At 38.0% G+C, this 21,096-nt stretch overlaps 1 protein-coding gene across 2 annotated transcripts in view; it reads left to right on the forward strand.

Moving 5' to 3' along the window:
- Positions 1-18,029, forward strand: part of ttc1 (tetratricopeptide repeat domain 1) — a 45,168-nt gene extending 27,139 nt beyond the window's left edge. For both annotated transcript variants that reach the window (XM_059990144.1, XM_059990143.1), the window contains exons 7-8: positions 8,797-8,851; positions 13,781-18,029. In XM_059990144.1, the coding sequence (XP_059846127.1) occupies positions 8,797-8,851; positions 13,781-13,917 (192 nt within the window). In that variant the 3' untranslated portion in view covers positions 13,918-18,029. The remainder of the gene's footprint in view (positions 1-8,796; positions 8,852-13,780) is intronic.
- The last annotated feature ends 3,067 nt before the right edge of the window (positions 18,030-21,096 follow it).

Below are 21,096 nucleotides of genomic sequence, written 5' to 3' on the forward strand. Positions count from 1 at the left end.
AAATGGAATTCGAAATACAGTTTTCAATCCTTGCAAAGAACATTTGAGAACATTTTTTTTGCTAGAATTAGTTCATTTTTTCTTAAGCACGTCATCGCAGGAAGGTAGGAATGCTCATTTATCTACTTGCAAGTAATGTCAGTTCAGACATAATGTTCCTAGGAAGCAGTTGGTGACACCTTGCAGTTTAGGTGTTATTCTGTTTAATTTGCTCAGTTGGATACCTTGGTTCCAGATATACAAGCTGAGAAAATGTGCCATTCTTCACAATTGCCAGTTGCATCTTCCAGATAATTGATAGGTGTTTGACTGTTGCAACACGAGCATGAAGGAGAGGGTCATTTCTTTATATTTAAGTAATTTTTCCAGTAGATTTTGGTTGTTCGCCCAAAGACTCAGTTTTGATTGTGCAAAGTTATGTGTAGCATTTTGCAGAAAGGAGTAACTGGATGATTCTGTTGTGGGTTGCTTTTGGTCTTTTAAGGAAGTGTTATTTCGCTGTTTATCAAATAAATGAGTGGACTTGTTTTAATTATCTCAAAGGCTAACGAAGGCCATGGTTGACTGCTTCATGCAATCTGCTATTCATTTATCTTCAATAAAAATACCAATGTAATATAATATAGAAGGCTATAATGTTCATTCAGGTGATGTTCAAAGTCCCTTCATGGGAATGGTTCTAATGTTATTTACTCTGAATTCTACTGACCAACCAGTTTTCATCATTTTCTTTCTAATGTGCTAGATCTCCATTCTACACATATTTAGGCAGCATATGAAAAGACCCTTCAGCCCGGCTCACTCATGCTGACCAAGATGAACTAGTCCCATTTGCGTGCATTTTGCCCATATCCTTTCATATCCATGTATGAATCCAAATATCTTTTATACATGGGAATTGAACCTATTTCTTCCATCTTTCAGCTTATTCCATATACCCACCAGTCACTGTGTGCTGGAAAATGTTGTCCCTCAAGTCTCTCTTTAAATTTTTCACCTTAAATCTATATCCTTGAGTTTTAGGCTAACCTTACCTTGGGGGAAAGACTGAGACTATCCACCTTATCTGTGTCACTCGTGGTGGGGGTAGGGGTTTGGAATCTCAGCCTCTCCAGTTCTTCCTTGTAACTTAACCTTTTCAGTCCCAGTAACATCCTTGTGAAGCTTTTCTGCACCCTTTCCATCTTGGTAACATCCTTCCTATTGCTGGGTGATCAGAACTGAGCATAAAGCTCTGATTGTGATTTTACAAATGAACTTATACTGTGTTTTAAATCTTGTACTTGATGCCTTGGCCAGTAAAGCATGTGTGCCAGAAGGCACCTTCACCTTGTCTACTTGTGTTGCCACTTTCAAAGGATTATATATTTATACTCGTAGGCCTCTTTGTTCTACAGCACTCTCTAGGGCCTAGCATTTAATATGCAAGTATTGGCCTTGTTTCATGATCAAAAATGTAACACCTTGCACTTAAATTTGAGTTAAATTCATCTGTTGTTTCTTGACCTATTTCCTCAGTTCATCTAGATCAATGGCTCCCAAATTTGTTGGGACTACTACACCCTTGGCTCCCAGACTAATTTCCCAGTGCTGCCTCATCTGTTCCAGCCATTATAGAAAAACTATAAAGAATCTTGATTTGCAATGCATGGTGAAAGAAAATAGGTACTGTAAACCCAAAGCAGTGACAAATAATTGCAAACATATTAAAATCTATTTAAAGCTACAAATAAAATTATTTCTTCATTTAATTAGTTCTTAAAAAATTCGTCAATGATTTTATAGCATACATTATTAGTTCAACTGTTCACAACTTCATTGCTTGTTGATCTTTCAATGAGACGGATTGCCTTCTCAACATCAGGCTGAATGTCAGTCAAAGTCTTAGATCCCCACTTTCAGTAATTTGCAGCCTTTTTCAGAATCAGGTTTCATTTCACTGTCATGTGCAGTGAAATTTGTTTTGTGGCAGCGGTATATTGCAATATGTAACAAAGGCACTATAAATTACAATAAGAAATGTATTTTTAAAAGTAGTTCAAAAAGAGCAAAACTAATGGAGGTAGTGTCCATGGGTCATTGCCCATTTAGAAATCTGATGGTGGAGGGGAAGAAGCTGTTCCTGAAACACTGTGTGTGTATCTTCAGGCTCTTGCACCACCTCCTTGATGGTAGCAATGAGAAAAGGGCATGTCCTGGATAATGGTGATCTTTAATGATGGATGATTATCACATCACCTTTTGAAGATTTTCTCAATGCTGGAGAATCTAGTGCCAGTGATGCAGCTGACTGAGTTTGCAACTTTCTGCAGCTTTTTTCAATCCTGTGCAGTTGCCCCTCCATACCAGACGGTCATAGAACCAGTTACAATGCTGTGAAAGATACCTCTGTAGAAAATTGTGTCTTTAGTGTCATACCAATACTCCCCAAACTCCTATTGAAATATAGCCACTGCTACACCTTTTTTGTAATTGCATTGATACGTTGGCACCAGAATCTTCAGAGAAGTTGACACCCGTGAATATGAACCTTTCCCTGCTGATCTCACAATGAGGACTGATGTGTGTGCCCTTGACTTGCCCTTCCTGAAGTCTACAATCAATTCCTTGGTCTTACTAAAGTTCAGCGCAAGATTGTTGTTACACCACTCAACCAGCTGATGTATCTCACTCCTGTACGCCTCATCACCATCTGAAATCTGCCAATAATAGTTAACCAATTAGATTCATCAAAGTTGCTTCGTCTTCACTCACCTCTTTTTGCGGTGAAGTAAACCACAGTTTACTTCAGAAAATGTGTTACTAATAATATTTTTGTTGAACTTCTTTCTTTTTGAACTACCAGTATGTTGTTGCTCGCCTTCAATATTATCATAATAAACCAAGACTGCTTCTTACAAATGAAGATACATTACCCACCCTCCAGACACAGCACCTCACTTGTTGTTAAAGATGACAAATATCTCTTTCAGGGCCCCAACCATTTTCTCCATACCTTTCTGCAATCAGGCCACTGGAATTAATCCATCTTCATATGCCTTAATATTAATATCTTCATATTAATCCATCTTCATAAGACTGCCAGCAGCTCTGTTGTAATGTGGATATGTTTCAATATAATTCATCATCAAATTTAATTCAGGCTATTAGGGAGCTGTTTCGATATTTGTCAGTCAAAGAGGACATGAAGCAATAGGAAAGTTTAGTAAAGTACTTGCTTCCTTGGTTGTCATAGCTGGCTTGGTTTTGCAGTTTTCTACAATGGATTTCTACAAACCTGCACTTCTGTTGACTTTTTGTAGCTTTGTCTAAATCCCTCAGCGCTTCCAAACCTCTGCTCCAATTATGCATTAATTTTTTTTATCTAAAGTGCATCTTCTCAACCTACTGCATTTGGTATTGCTTGCAATTTTTTAGATCATTTTCCTCATTTATTCGCTATATGGATTCTCATATTTGATGTTGGGATTAACTTGGTTCTATTTTTAGGTTTAGATTTCAACATCACTTTCTTTGCTTGTATGTGAATATGTAGGAACTATTTCAGTTTAGATTGTTTAGGTGTTAGCAATGTCTTGCCTAGAAGGGTGGCAAAAACCCCTGTGGCACTTCGAAAGTAAATGATTATGTATTTGAAAGAGCCATGATCTGCAGGCTCATTGGCTCAATATCACAAGGTGAGATTGAACAGGGTAACACTTTCTCAACTGGCCCAACTGGGCTTCCTGGATTATAAATTTTCTATGATTTTTATGATCTCACTAATGTGTGGTGTAAACAAATGCAGAAAAAGATCATGGACCCGAGTTCCAACCATTTTTAAAAAAAAATTGTGTTCGCTCCTGTTCTCATAAATTCTATTTAAAATCTTAACCTAGATAAAAACAAAATTTTAGTCCATTTTCCTAATCATTAGTAGTCTCAAATGCACTGGAAACTTTCTTGAAGTTCAAAGCAAGTATTTAAGGGTCGGCCAATGGACAAAGATTTGTGAATGAATTTGGGAAAGTGTATCCTTATTAATTTTGTTTAGATAATCAGGAATAGTTTTTTTATTCTTTTATAAGCATGGAAGAATAAATTTAAGGTTTAGATTTTTCTTGACCAGTCACTTGATCAGTACAAATTAGAACTACAAAAGAATTACTACATATTTTCATATGCTCTAATTTTCTGGAAAAATGGGATTCATTTAATGTTCATAGTGAATGTCAGATTTGGGTACTAACATGTTTTTACACTACATTTGGCTTCCATCTATTTTAATTCCAGATGAGAGGGAGAGTGCGTGAAGCCACATTCATATGCTGGTTATTGATGAGAAGGGAAATTTGAATTAATGTTATGAAGTAAATATTTCAATTGTCCTTGGACAACTATTTCATGTTTTAGTAATGTTGATCAGAAAATTAAAATTGCAGATTATCCTGTAAAATTTTAATGTGTATTGGTAGTTAGCATACAATGTATAACCTTAAAACATATACGACACTATAATAGCAATGTACATCACTGTTTACCAATATCTTGTCTTCCAGTCTCCCGGGGGTTATGACCACCTTCAAATAACTAACTTGCTGCCTCATAATTTGATCCTTTTAAGGGTTTGCCTTCAAACTCACAGTTGAAGTAGTTCTTTAAGTAACTCACAATGCTCTTCTCAGGGCTCAACCTGTAACAATAGATCAACTACATAGTGATTTAAACACTAAGGAGCTGAAAAGGTCTTTCAGCCTACTTGCTAACCATTGATGGAAAATGGGGGGTAAATTATGAAACCCTTGCAGTTAACCTGTCCATGCATACTGCTGTCTCCCAACTGAACGCAAATTTATATTGTCACTCTTTTCAATGGAACAGACCAAAATCCATTACTATATCCAGAATTATGAACCACTTTGCCATAGTATTCTGCTTAATCATAGTCTCGGAGCTCATGGCTGCAGTGGAAGCAGTGACAGAGGTAACTTTATTCAGTTCCATGTAATCAATGCTAAGTCTCCAAGTTCTATCGGATTTTTGAACTAGCCATGTGGGTGAATTATTTTAGATGCAATTTCTTGCAAAACTCCATGTGTTAATAAACTCTAAGTAATGTTCTCTACATTTGCCTCTACTTGTTTCAGTAATCTGTATTGCTTCTGGGGTTTTGGATCAGGGCCTTTTTTACACACCTATCCTTGCATCCTACCAAGTCGTGCTTACATGTAGCAAATACTGCCTGGCAATCTAAAATAGTTTGTCAGGCCTGAGACTCCTCTGTCATATATTCTACCTTCACCCACATCTCCCCAACTGTACATATCCTAACCTCATATTGTTCCACTGGAATGTCAGTAGGGACCTGCTCTCTATCAACTTTAAACCACCAAATCATACAATGAATCAGATCAGAACTCAAACCTGCATTCCTAACAAATCACTTCCCAGTATATGTTCTTAAGCGATTGGCAAGTTGATGAACACTGCTCAGTAGGGCATACTCAGTTGTCCCAGCTGTGTATTCAGTGGTGTAGTCAACCCCACTACTTAAGGATGTCTGGTAAATCCAGTTAAAATAATAATATATTGTATTTTCCAGCTCGGTATATTGAATGCTTATGTTTTTTAGGGTGATTTGAGAGCCTTCTGTATTTCAAAGAAATTTTATTTAGTAGCCTCCTTGCCCTAGCTCGTACAAAGGGTCTACCTGCACCATCCTACCTTGCGATGCACACCAATGTAACCGAGGCCTGACACCATCACTGTGTACTAGAAGTGCCCATAGGTAACTCTGGTTACTGTCTTGGCTTCTCCTCTGCACCTCTGCACATTGTGGATAACATGGAGGACCTTCCAGGGGCATTGGGGCTTTTGTTACATCCTGACCATTCCATTCCTGTCTAGTTTGTGGTAAATTCCTAGCGAAATGACCTTCATGACCACAACTGAACCATTTCCATTGAGGATCCATGATGGGGAATGTAGGCATTTCAACCACAAACTCGACCACCCCCTCTAATAGGGGTGCTGTCAAGCACAACAGTGATATAGGAATCCCATCTCCTTTAATTCTGCCACTGCATACCCTGTTCTCTTGTTTAGAGAGAGGGTTCTGAAAGGGTTCATTTTAGAACCCTCTCCCCCGTATTCCCCTTAGCACCTTTCTCTCTTACTACTACCTTTTCCCGTATTCGTATCATTCATCTGCGAACCAATGCTTCAGTGCATGTGGCATCAAATAATTCACACACTATTCTGCTGTCCTCAGTCCTATGCAATACCAGTGTCCTAAGCCAGTTACTAACCTGCTGTTGAGTCAAATTCCATCTGTCCAAAGTAGGACCATTAAACACTCAAGAAAACCAACCACAACCTTGTCACAAATGCTGAGGGGTTCTCTCTTTTCTGCTGTCTACACTTATGCAGTGCCTCCACTGGGTCACCTCGATTACTTTCTACAGCGTCTCTGTCTCTTATATACATATAACATATACATCTTTTTAATCCTATGTAATCTCTTTCACTTTTTGCTAACTGCTTTCCACAATGCATCCTCAAGGATTCCTGACCCTCCACTCTCAACCTTTCCTAGTTACTCCTCATAGTTGGGTAATTTTCTTTGTATATAACTAAGAACATAATCTCTCCAATCCTCTGAACCCCTGGGGTTGTTTTTGTCCTCCTTTGCTTTTCCCATTTTTATATTCTAACCTAGTGAATGGTTCAGCTTGGCAGACTTTATATTTCTTCTCGAGTCCACCAAGGGATACGAAATTCTGTTGACTATTATCAACTGATCTAGTATAGGCAATTCACTACACAACGCTTAATTAATCAAAGCTTGCCCTTTATTGTCTCTGTACAAACATCAACGTAACAATGTTGACCCCAGGCCAACAACTTAGAACATGTATTCCAGTTAGGTAGATTTCAGGTGCATCATTGTGTCCACTTTAAAGTACTTTGATACGGCTGTTCCTGAGCAAAACCAGCTCACAAAATGACAGCCTGTTCTTTCAACCACATGACAAGAGCAAAAACAGTTGCCTACTTTCACTGTCCTTGATTCATTCGAGTTCAGCGTTTTCTTCCATATGTTAAATCCTTCATGGCTAACACCCTTTGGACCACAAATGTGTAATTGCTTGCAGTACTGTACCCTGTAACTGTTAGAATGTGAATGGGGCTCTTCAGCTCATCATGTACATTTCTCAGTATATTGCAACAAAAATAAAACAGACATATGGCAAAAAAATCTGCTGTGTGACACAATGCAAAGTTGTTTCTGGGATCCAAACCCAGATTCTAGCTTTGAAAAGTAATATGTTGGCTTCAGAATTGGGTAATGTTACTTAATATTACTTGTCAGTATAAAATAGTGGCTAGTACTATGATGGGGTGAGTCTTTCTTTGCAAACAAATTTATTGAAGAAGTAGAAGAAGTTTGCTTGATAGCTTTGAGGTAACTTTGCTCTGAACTGGAATGAAGAAACAGTCTATTAAAAGCTTTACAGTTTTAGATAATTGAAAACGTTTCTGTGTAAAATCTAATCTTTCCACAGGCTAGTCTAATTTAGAACAAGTGTACAAAACAAAATTTTAAGGAACCAAATTTTATTTGGGGTCATAGAGGACTGCAGCCCAAAAACAGGCCCTTCAGCCCATTGAGTTCATGCTGGCTTGGTTTTCAACCTAGAGCCATCTTGCCTGCATACTTGGCCAAAGTTATCTTAAATGTTAAGTTGAACCCACACCACCTCTGAGAGAAGAAGATCCCCCTCAGCTTCCCCTTAGTTATTTCTAAACCCTGAACCTACTCTAGTGTCACCCAACCTGAGGGGGAAAAGCCTTAATGCATTCACCCTATTGACACCCCTCATGATTCTGTACTCTTTTAAGATTGGTTAGACATGACCTGCCGTAAAAAAAAAGTCCATGTTGACTAACCCTAATCAGGCCCTGTCTATCCAAATTGTTGTATTGATTACCTTCCGATATTTTACCCATGATTGATGTCAGGCTCACCAGGCTATCTATGTTTTCCTGGCTAATTCTTGGAGCCTCTCTTAAACAACAGAGCAACTTGTTGGCTTAAACAAACCAATCACAATTGGTAATGAGTAATGAGAAGTCTGGATGTGTTGTCCACATCATTGTTATTTTTGTGACTTCAATTAGACATCAGATCTTAATCTGAACAATTTATAGGAATTTAAAAGCAGAACAATTCATCTGATTTGACATCACAATGCAATTAGCAAAATGAAGGAAGATGTCATCAACAGTGCTACCAAATAACAATAATTGTTCACTGATGCTCATTTTCATCAGGTCCCCTTGGCATAGACCAAGAGTTGAATTCTAAATAGAAGATGAGAGTGACAATTGGGAGGGGACAAAAAACAACCTGCTGGTTTGCTAACCCTTACCATTCTGAAATGGTAAGGCACCCCCTACCTCCACCTTTACCTCCAAGGATACCCTACTTGCAGGGCTGCACTTGAAGTCATCATCACTGTTTCTTCATTGCTATTTGTGACTTGTGAAACCTGGAAGCCCTAACTTTATACCTCCATGAGGACATTAGAACTGCTGTCATTCAAAAGGTGGCTTACCCACCTACCTGTTCCCCAAGGTTAATTGATGGTACCCAGTGAAAAGAAAAGATTGATAATTTCGAGAATCTGACAACTGAGGTATATTAATTCATTTTACCTACTTTATTATTATTGTGGTAAATATCACTCACATTTGAATGGTTGTTAGGAGTTCATGTTATTTGCTAACTTTAGGTCTTGTTCATTTCCTCTGTAGAGATTACCGCAACAAATCGAAGAAAGAAATGAGAAGATGAAAGAAGAGATGCTAGGTATGTATCATTATCATGTCCCAATACCTCTAGTGATAATTTTCAGTTAAAACTAATATTATATAAAAGTATTTTACATAAATGATTTTTCAAGTCAATAAATTATTACAGGGAAATGAAACCATAGCACTTTGAATTATTTAAAGTTGTATTCCATATACAAGTTGTGGGTTGTAAATCTTTTATATAATACTTCTACATATTTCAAAAAGTGGATACTCACTCAATAAAATTAAATATTGACTTTATCTTTATGAAACAACTTGTCAAGTTTGAGGTCTGAAATTGACTGCATGGCGTAGCTCTTACTATCTTTGCTTCTTTATCACTGCTGAACATGCCCATACAAATAAAATGCAATTTTTGACTTGTCAAGCCTTCTCTTATGGGTCAGAGCTGTCGTCCAGCTGAATGGGACCGCCCTTTCTTAGTTTTGCTCTTAGCTGATCATAGTCAGAACAACTCCTGCAATGCCTTTGTTCCTTCCTCCTACTGTGCTTTCAAATTCATTTGAGAATGTGTTTGATTTTATTCACAGTCTCCTTCTCTTCTAAGCAACTCCTTTTGAGAATATTCCAACTATATGCCAACAACACCCGTCACCGCTTCTACGATGCCAGTCTAGTTCCTTAATATCCTCCCCTGAATTAATTTTGAAAGCCATTGCTTTGCTTCCTCGCCATAAACTTCATTTTCTCATCATAATTCGTGTCCTGTTGCCAGTGTCTCAGCAAACTCGCATTCCATTTAACCTAAACTGAGTTTTCAATCCCATATTTTAACACTATAACAGTTTCATACACACAATGCTGGAGGAACTCTGCATGTCAGGCAGTATCTGTGGAAATGAATAACAGGTGATTGTTTGGGGCTGAGACTCTTCTTCAGGACTTGAAAAGAAGGGGTAAGATGCCAGAATCAAAAGGCGGGAGGAGGGGAAGAAGGTTAGCTGGAAGGTGATAAGTGAAACCAGGTGGGTAGGAAAGATAAAGGGCTGGAGAAGAAGGAATCTGATAGGAGAGGAGAGTGGACCATAGGAGAAAGGGAATGAGGAGGGGACCCAGGGGGAGGTGATATGTCATTGAGAAGAGATAAGAAGCCAGAGTGGGGAATAGAAGAAGCAGGAAGGGGGGAGGGAAACAATTTTTTAACCTGAAGGAGAAATCTATATTGATGGTGTCAGGTGGGAGGCTGACCAGACAGGAAATAAGGTGTTGCTCCTCCCCCTGAGGGTGGCCTCATCGTGGCACAAGAGGAGGCCATGGGGTTTCTTAATTAAGATATAACTTGGTGAAGCCTGTCTACACATGAAATATGCATCTGTTTTTATTGCCAAGATGCTTTTAACTTTCACCTTCCATCCTCATCTAATGCAAAAGTGTATATTTACTGAAATCCAACCTGCGTTATTGTCTGTGTCTTCTGAGGCTGGTACTAATTAGGTCCCACATGAAATGCACAGATTGTGCTGTTAGGTGCATTTAAAGATTGTGGATTTGATCCATGATATCAGATGGGTGAGCAGATCACAGCCAAGGTAGTTTTTGTGAAACAACATCTGACCAATCTCTTACAGAAAAGAAGTGAGAAATAATAAATCCTAAGGGTTCCAAGTTCTAATCACCACTAGTAATAGAAAATAATGTAAACATTCATCAGCCTAAGCAGCTTCTTTAGAAAGAAATAATTAGGAAATGTTTTGGAGTTTAATATCCCAATAGCACATTGCACTAATGTCGTTCACTTGCCTTATCATATTAGATAACAGTCACAGTTCTGTCAACATTTGAGTCCTTGGACTAGTAGTAAAGCCCATCTTTCCTATCTGAATTAACATATTTAGATAATTAATCTGCTTTAATCATAATTTCCTAGCAGCCATTTGGTAGTAGTATTGGGAAAATATTTGAAGCTTTGAGTCAGGCAATTTAAAAATGATAGAGAGAGGGAAGAAATTATTTTGCGACGAACAACAAAAAAAGGAATAGGAATGCTGTATCTTATTTGATTTAATACCTAACCAACAGGTGCATTTATCTCAAAAATGTACCTGGAATAATATATTTTGTTATTGGTTCCACTCACTAATCAAATAAAATTGTTGGTTTCAGAAAAATGTTTAAAAAGTTAGTTATGGTATGATTTGGCTAAATGGCAGCTTTATTTTCAGTAAGTGTCATGCTTTAGAGTTCCCAAAGCATGTTTTCTATTCAAGGACGGAATTTGTTTTTTTTAATTTACATTGATTCAGTTAAGTACACAGAAGATGTAATCTCTTTTGAGTTCAGTAAAACAAATAGTTTGTAGTTGTCATGTACGTGCTTTGAAGGATACCATAGTTTTGCATACATTGGTGGATTTAGTTGCTTTATTTAAATTTGATTTGATTACTAGAGGAATACCTGTGTGAGAGTTTCAGTTTCATTAACTAAAATTAGTTCAGTATTTGTTTACTAATAGTGTTGCATAATGAAAGAGAAGAATATTATCTTACCATGTTAACAGACTACAACACTTGTCCTTTTAAAAAAAAGTTTTGTGTTTCTGCACATCCAAAGTGGAGGTATTCTATTGTCTGGTATTATTTGGGGAGCACAGGGCAGAGTAGATCAGAGTGGGGAAACAATCTCCTTAATAGATCAAAACACAGATCTCTTGTGGCTATAAAGGCATCAAATAATAGGAAGGATACAGAAGAGCAGATTTGCAAGAGCTATAGATTATTGATAATGAAGGAGTTCAATTACCCTATCATGAATTGATTGAGGCAAAAGGCTGTCTTCATCAAACGTTATCAAGATACAGGACATTACAAAGGATACAGTAAACAAGAACAGCACCGTGATACTGGGTGATCTAAAATAAAAGTCAATGAGCATTTTGGGTTGCTGTAGCAATTGAGAATCACAATATAATTACCCTTGAATGTGGGAGGAAGATTGCAAATATTGAAAACAGGTCCAAAAAAAAAGGAAAGTCAATTTAGAAGTAATTCAGAAGAACACCAAGAGTGCTTTGGACAAACAAAGAATAATAATTGAGGGTTGGCATGCATTAGCTTTTGGGGAATTCACTGTTTTGATCTGAGGCCATGTGCGGTAGTGGATATGGGTCTGTACAGTTAACTTTGTGGATGTGGCCATTGAAAAGGTGTTTCATAATGTAGAACAGTTATTTTCAAGAATGGAAAGTTATAATTAAAGAACACGTTTATGGTGATTGACATGAGCTGACATAAGTAAAGTCTTTCATGACTATCAAGTCTTAGTACAATAGCTTTTGAGAAGCCTATGGGGTATCAGGAATTGTACCAGCGTGGATACAACTTCAATTTGGGATTTAGGAAAGGACTTATTGTGACTGACTTAGATTTGAGGATGAAGTATGCAATTTTGAAATTTACTAACGATGCAGAACTTGGAATTGTACTGAAACATGGGAAAGATGGCTAAAGGTGAGATGTGCACGGACTGGCGATACAGTAGCTGTATCGTTCAGAAAGGATTTAGATGATTTTTGGGACTGTTCATTAGAGATTTATTAAGGAAGTATCAGGGATGAAGAAATACAGTTATTTTGAGATGTTGCCTTTGTAATCCTTTTAATAGGTAATACCAACAGCATGTCTAATAAAGGTACTTAATTTCATAGATGAGTTAGATTAATAAAAGTAACCTGTTTCTGATAGCTTAAGAATGAAGAACAAGAGACAGCATGAGGAAATGCAATTCCATACTATGTAGTTAGAACACAGAATGCATATCGTACTTCAACTTACCTAGAGTGGAGGCCTTGGGTTGGCTGATTTAAATTGTGCTCTATACACTCTAGAGTTTTATGATCAATTTGCGGAGTGTCTCATCTAGATAGTTAATACTTTAACACTGTTGCTGGTCCATTGATATGCTTTCAACTCAAGAAAAAAACAATCATATTTATACTTAAAGTGCATAAAGTTTACAACCACTGTTAAACATATTTAACAGAGATTAAATATAAAACATATTTAAATGAAAGAAGAGATATGAAAGATTTAAATTCATTTTCTGAAGAAGAAAGAAATGTTTCTGTGCCGTATCTTCAAGTCTTATTTGCTTTTCACCAGTCCAGTCATTGTGGAAAATAGGCTGATGAATGCTCGCAGTACTTTTAGGGCCCTAACCAAATGTGATTTGCCATGTACTTGCCAAGATGTTGCAAACCTGCAGCTTTTGCGACCTGGAAGGGGTTTACTATATACTCACATTTCTTGGCAAGAATGCCTAGCAAAGGACATAAAGTTAGTCAGAGGCAGAACCATGATCGTTTTTAATCCAGGTGTCATGAGACATTACTTTGACTGAGAAGACTGATTGTTTATTCTCATATTTTTGGAATATACCTGATAGCTTCCTGGTTTATATGAATTTCTTTGAGTATGCTGAGATTGCAAAAAAATTGGATTGTGAAGGATCAGGGTATCAAATGGAGTAGCTTTTAGTTTTCCACGTTAGGTGGAGTTCTGCGTTCATCAGAAAGTTCCTAACAGTTTTGTTGCCAATTCAACTCCAAATTCCAGAATGATAGCTTCCATGTGCAAACTGTTTCTTAGTCTTTAAGCTCTGTTGCTTGCGTGTTTGCACTTACTAGCATGATGTAAATCAATTGCACAAAACCTTAGTAGGTAATCACCTTTTGTGGAACTTCGGTCCAGTGCATTGCTTCCTTTTGTACTGCTCAGCATCTTCTCAAGATGACTTTGTACTTCTGGACAATTCGTTGCGGAGTTACTCTGTAGCAGTGCTGCCTTGTTTATTGACAATGGAATGATTTGTTCATGCATTTGTGCAGCATTCAAAGAAATAAGATCTTGTTTTAATTGTCTGCAGGCTAAATCCTTTCATGTTAACTTGAAGAATCACGCTACAGATTATTTTCTTTTTATTGTAGGCAAGCTGAAAGATCTTGGCAACATGGTTCTGCGACCTTTTGGCCTGTCCACTGACAACTTCCTGTTACAGAAGGATCCAAACTCCGGCTCATACTCTATCAACTTTGTGCAAAACCCAAATAACAATAATAGATAATACTTATTACTGGGAATAGTTCAGTTTAAGAGTGTGCTTGAGCAAAATGTAGTTGTACAATTGTAAAATGCTGCTTTCCCAGCAAACAAATCTGTTCCAATTATTGCTGCATTTTTTGCAGGTACTTATTTTTCAAGTTTTAAGACACTTGATTTGAGCTGCTTCGAAGTAAAGGCAACAGTTGAAGCTGTAAGCTTTTTATCATTATAATTGGATAAGTATTAAACCAAGTATGATTTTGTTTTGGTGTTTGAAAAAATATTTTTTCATTTTCATTAAATGCAGATACGAATTGCCATGTAAGATTTTTGTTTGTTGTCTGCAAACTACTGATGGGATGTCTAGTTATGTACTGTTGATCATGCTGAATATCTTAATAAGTTTACTGCCTTATTTTCTGTGGACTCCCCCAAAAAAAACAAAATAAAGTTAGAATATACATTGGTATGTTTCCTTCTGGTAAAATAGCGATGCACTCAGATGCAGTAGCTTCTATGGGGTCAACCAAAGGTGTCATTGTCTTTTTTTAAGCTGCTTTTTTATGATCGCAAAACCCTGCTGGACATTAAAAATTTAAAGTACTGCAAGTCTACCCCATTAGTGAGGTGTTTGACAGAGAAACTGGAGATCTGGACCGTGCGGACTGCGATGCTGCTTTTGACAGGCATTGGTACGCGAAGGAGGTGTGCAGCCTTAACAGCAAGTGATCGTCCTAGTCACTTTTCTTGTGATTGCAAGACCCTTGGACATTGGTTGTGTGAATTGCAGCAAGTCCAGTTCATTGGTTTATTGGTGAACTGCGTGGGCAGATGGAGGAAAAGCTGTGTGGCCTCAGTCGTAGCAGGAATTAGCCCTCATGCTGTGGTGTTGCCTGCTTGTAGTCACCCAGGGCAAGGTGTTGGAGTCGGGTGCCGGAGACAATGTGCTGAGATGTCCATGCTGGATTCGGAGCTGCTGCCCTCACTGTTTGCTCAGCATAAGAAAACCTTTATTATGTTTGACTGTAGACTGCTGCAGCATTCAATAACTCAGAGACTTGCATGATTTTTTTGTGCAACTGCATTTTACTGCTCTCTTATGTGCTTGTAATTGTTTATGTGCTTGCTATCTGGCATGTGCAAAATGTACTTTGGGCTGTGTATGATTGGTGGTTGTGTTTTTTGCACCTTGGCCCCAGTGCAACGCTATTTCATTCAGCTATAGCCATTGGCATTCATGTATGGTTGAATAACATTTAAACCTGAACTTCAGAGAACTTGCTGAAAATAAAAATATTTAAAGCGTACTTCATTTTGATAAAACCTGCATTGCTTTAGTATGCAAGTAGAAGTTACTTATCTGTACCTAGGGAGGACAGCTAGCTTTCTTATCCAAACAATTTTTGAAAGAGCATGGATAATGTTATAAAGCATTGCACAATAACCAGCCATCTGGCTCAACAGATCCACACTATCGTGTTTAAGCTATACCTCTACTTCTTTCCAATCTATTCATTTTTATCTGGCATTGGCCTAATTGCATCTATGCTGTTCACTTCAGTTATTCTTTTTGATAGAAGTTCCACATATTTTACCCAAATAAAAACATTGTCATTACATTTGTATATCAAGTTGACTCACATTTCTTACAGACCTCATGAAGGAAATCATTTGGCACATCAAATCCATGCAGGGCTCTGCATACCCATCAGCTATATTTCCTTGTAAACTATTCACTCTTGTTTAATCATTAATAGCCACCGATTCTCCCATCAGCCGCTTACACCATGGATGATTTTCAGTAGCCAGTTACTGTGATAACCAGTGGATCTGTGGGTGTGGGAGGAAGCCTACATCTTTACAGGGAGAATGTGCAAGCTCCACATTGATGGCACCGGAGTTCAGAATTGAACTCAGATTGTTGGAGCTTTCAGCCAGTTGCAGTACTTACAGTGCTACTCTACCATCCAGAGAACTGTCAGTTCTTTCCTCAGCCTTTTTGTTTTTGAACACAGAGCTTTATTTCTCATTCATTCTTTTACAGTTATGACAAACTTGTTTTGAAATCATTATAGTGGATCATTTTTGCATCTTATCTACCGCCTGTCTGTCTCCTTAATGCCTTGTAAAAGTATTCAACCCCCAATCCTTTGTTCACATAAATGAGTATTACAACCATTTGATCAATTTAACTGAGAGTTTTTATATGTACATTTCACACTTCCTTTGTTTTTCACAGTAGAGCCCAAAAAAATTATAAAGCATAAAAAACTAAACGTTCATATAAGTTTTCATCCCCCTTTTCTTTGTACTTAGTTTAATCACCTCACGCAGCTATTACAACCAGTAGTTTTTTTGGATAAGTTTTCTATTAGCTTTGCACAATGTGATGGAGTGAGATTTGCCCATTCCTCCTTGCAAAATTGCTCAAATTGTGCCAGGATAGTTGAGGAGCAACGGTGGACAGCAATCCTGAGGTCTTATCAGAGATACTCGATTGGGTTAAGATCAGGACTCTGACTGGACCACTCAAGGACATCAGTTTTCTTCATTTAAAGCCACTCCATGGTGCTCTGGCAGTGTGCTTTGGGTCATCGTCCTGCTGAAGGATGAACTTCCTCCCCAGTTTAAGCTTTCTGGCAGAGGCTAGCAGGCTTTTATCCAGGAATATCTCTCTATTTAGCAGCATTCATCTTCCCATCAATCCTGACCAGATTTCTAATCCCTGCTGCTGAAAGGATCCCTATAGCATGATAATTTACAGTTGGGATGGTGACTTCTACAGCTCACTCAGAGTGACTGTGCTGTCACAGTAGCCTCTCTTACAAGTGTCATTCTTCTCTGGTGACTACGTTTTGAGGGGCAGCCTGACCTAAGCAGTGTGGGTGTGGTTTCATATTTTTTACACTTTTCCCCAGATTTATGCTTTGTTATAATTTCCCTGACTTACCTTAAAATGCTCTTGTCTTCATTTTGGTTTGGTTGGTTGAAAATCTACCATGCTGTTGGACCTTGTTTGGTGGGGGGGGGGGGGTATTCTTATGAATTAATTGAAAACAGGCGATCCTCCAATTTTCTGCATCAATAAATTGGGTGAGTTGGTAAAGGTAATTCTGTATATTGCACCTGAGAAAGGTTAGCGTAGTAATTACAATTGGATGAGTACATTTTCAGCTTCAAATGTTTGGTTTCTAATTGTTAGTAAATTGTTCACAAGGTTTGGAACTTTTGATTTGACATAATGCACAATGTTTTGTAGATTAGCTAGAAAATCCGACTTCAATATAGCTTACATTTAGAAAAAGTGAAAATAGTTGTGGGGACTGAATTCTTTTTCAAGGCACAGCACAGTGATCAGAATAATCGATAGTTGTGGACTAACCAATGTGCTAAAAAGATTTTGCACAGCTTCATTGCTGTTTAATTGTACTGGTTTTGAAATGAAGCCAAAGGCTTTTATTTATGTCCTATTTTAATGATTTTCCATTTTATAACAACAGATCCTTTCATTCTGTACCTCATTTAGAAACATGCACTGAGTTTATAGCCTTCCCTATTTGTATCATTAAAATGTGAAAACTCACATATACATAAGCTCATTTGCCGATTATGTGCTCACGCTGCAAGGCTGCTGCTGATTTCCTGTGCAGTAGTTTCTTACAGTTCTCTATATTAAGCCAAATACATTACTCTACCCACCCATCAATACTTAAAACCTGTTGTGTAAATTATAATGAACAGTAATCCCAGCAGCAATAGCTGTGGAACACCACATCATACCTCTTTATGCCAATTTGAGTCATCACTTCCAATCCCTGGAAACTAGATCTATTTCTTTGCTTTACATTATGCCTTGTTTCTGTGTTCTGATCTTTTTCTCAAGTGTGCTCTGTATTTTAGAAATCCAACTATTTTGGCTTCTCTGTCACCCTTGCACTTCAGCGGTGACTTAAAATAACACTGGACAACAAAGGTTTTGCTTCCTGAATACTGGAGTGTACGTTATGGATTTTGGGCTGCTGATTTCAAGAATCCCCATGAGATTTCCCTATAATGCACCATTTATTGGAAAACGTCTACATTTGTTATTTCTATTCATACTTCAAGCCAATTAAAATGTTCCCCACAATGTAATCTGAGTTTTTCTATTTTGTCCAAGCAGGCTTAGGCAGGGTGGGTGATGCATGGTGGGACAAGTTTTAGAAAGGCTACAAAAGCATCACACACAGGTATATCAGCTTGCATTAATTCCCGTTGCACATATTCTACACGCATAGCATATTGTGTGTGCTCATTATAATAAAGTAATTGTATTTTCAGATGTATTTTTGATAGCAAAATGTTTCACAAATTTTGTAATAGCTGTGATGAGTTATTGCTTAAATCTCAAAAGACAAAAAATGCCTCCTCTTGTTAAAGCGATTGAACGCTACTTTGGGTGCAAAATTGGCAACCAAGACAAAGCCTGGGCTCCTCATATTTGTTGCACAACATGCGCTATCGATATTAGCACTTGGCTCAGGGGTACTCGGAGGTCAATGCTGTCATTGTCCCAATGATATGGTGAGAGCAAAAGGATCATTAAGAGACTGCTACTTATGTCCGACCGGTGTGTCGATTTCTGTGCTAAAAATAAGAAATCTATTGAATACCCCAATCTCTCTTCAGCCATGAGACCTGTGCCACATGACAATCGTCTTCCAGTACCGAAGTTACCAGAGACATTCAGTCTTGCAGAGGCAGATGAAGATGCCATGATACATGCACCAGGAACACAACACTTATACAGATTTTGAACCCTTTATGTTAAATGAGTGTCATCTGCTGACTCAATCTGAGTAAAATGACCTGGTCAGAGATTTGCATTTGTCAGAGGCAAAAGCAGAATTACTGGGTTCAAGACTGCAAGGATAGAATCTGCTGCCACCATTTACACAAATTTCCATGAAGGTTTTCGATATTAGACACACGTTTCCCAGAATAACTGATGCCAAGATTAAAGAAGGTATTTTTGTTGGTCCACAAGTCAAACAGGTCTTCAATGACAGGCAATTCAGAGAACTTATAGTGAGACCGGAGAAAATCGCATGGAAGGCATTCAAGGAATTTGTTGAAAATTTTCTTGCCAACTGAAGAGCAGCAAACTACGTGCAACTGGTTGACTGCATGCTTCAAGTACATAAAATCCTGAAGTGCTGCATGTGACTGAAGATTTGTTTTTTGCATTCCCGTTTAGACTTCTTCCCTGCAAATCTTGAAGCTGCCAGTGACCAGCATGGTGAAAGGTTTCACCAGGACATCATAGTCATGGAGAAACGGTATCAGGGCAAATGGAATCCATCAATGCTGGCTGATTATTGTTGGATACTGAGAACAAACAAATATCAACAATATTTTTGGCTTATTTGAAATATTGCAAAGCATCAGCATCATTATGCAATTAAATGCATTGTATTCAATAGAAGTTAATTTCCTGTTTCTCCAAGTTCCTATGTGATACAATTAGTCCAAAATTATATTTATGTTCAGCTTCAAGTGCTCTATCATAGCCACAAAGAATCTCTGAGGATGCAACACTTTTGGGGAAAAAATGCCATCCAGTGTTATATAAGTGAAATTTTACAAAATCTATTCACTGGCATCCAGCTCCTGGGCCATTGAGTAAGGCTGAACCTGACTGACTGCAAACTTGTACAAAACATAGATGAGCCAAGTATCAGCTAGATTTCCAGAGCCTCTGTAATATTGTAAGGCTGCAAGTAAATACCAGCTGTCAACCTTAAGCCTTTCCTAGTTTGGTTGGTAGTGAGATGATGATTGTAGAAATTATGTCTTCAATTCGGGGGCTAGAAGTTGTGTCATGTCAAAATGTGCTTATAACTAATCATGTACAGTAGCCCAATCAATAACTAGTTCTATTGTGCATGAACCCCAGAGATTGTTTGCTGTAAAACGTATTGCCCATCTTGTGTGCGAAAAGACCTTTCTTCGGCTTACTCCATCACTGAGGGGAAATAAGGCAGATAAGATTAATGAATCAGGTGGGGAAAGAGAGGGATGGGGAAAGTTGATAAGTTGGAAGAGTGGAATTGGGGGGAAGGGAGGGAGAAAGCCATCTGCTTGGGGAAAGCAGACTTTAGACTCACTAAGGTTGGAGAAGTTCTGAAAGAGACATTGAGCAAGGGTTAAATTCAGAAATTAAAGCTAGCCAGCCTATTGACGTACCTAGTGCTGGAATCAATGACCTTGTATTTGGTTGGTTAGACTCATTGAAGTTCTTGTTTTCATGATGAAAACTTGCTTTTGGGTGAGAAGCCCACCTGAAACACCACACTTATACAACTGAATTTTTGGGAATTGTTTCTTAGTGTGCTTAAGTGTTCAGCATGTGACATTATTTCTAGGATAGTATTTTTTACATCTATGAAGTTCACATCACTCTCCAGTAGTCTATAGTGTTAACCATGAATAACAAAGGAAAATTAGTCTTCTGCATTGTGAATGACCATTGTCAATAACTCAGATATTCTCACTGATATCTGGCTTCTCCCTAACTACAACAAAACAGAATGAAGATGGTCTTACCAGTATCTGGGAAAGTGACTATGGCCACGAAACAATATTGGATCCTTCACACAAGAGATTCTGCAGATGCTGGAAATCCAGAGTAACATACAAATGCTGGAGAAACTCAGTGGGTCACAGAGCATCTATGGAAAGGAATAGAGTTGATGTTTCGTGAATTAGTTATTGATTGTTTTCAACTTCAAGTTATATAAGTCAATGGAGTATTGTGTGCAGTTTTAGTCCTCACCCTACAGAAAAGATGTAAATAAGATTGAAAGAATACCAGGAAAATTTACAATGAAGTTGCCAGGTCTGGAGGAACTGAGATATAAGGGAAGATTTAATAGGTTAGGACTTTATCCCTTGGACCGTAAAAGATTGAGAGATTTGATAGAGGTATACAGAACTATGAGGGGTATAGATAGAGTAAATGCAAGCAGGCTTTTTCCACTGTGGTTGGGTAGGACTACAACAAGAAGTCATGGGTTAAGGGTGAAAGGTGAAAAGTTTAAGGGGAACATGAGGGGAAATTAATTCACTCAGGGTTATGAGAGTGCAGAACGAGCTGCTAGCGCAAGTGGTGCATGCAAGCTCAATTTAATCATTTAAGAGTAGTTTGGATAGGTACTGGGAT

This window comes from Hypanus sabinus, chromosome 15 (assembly GCF_030144855.1).
Source record: "Hypanus sabinus isolate sHypSab1 chromosome 15, sHypSab1.hap1, whole genome shotgun sequence".
Classification (NCBI taxonomy): Eukaryota; Metazoa; Chordata; class Chondrichthyes; order Myliobatiformes; family Dasyatidae; genus Hypanus; species Hypanus sabinus.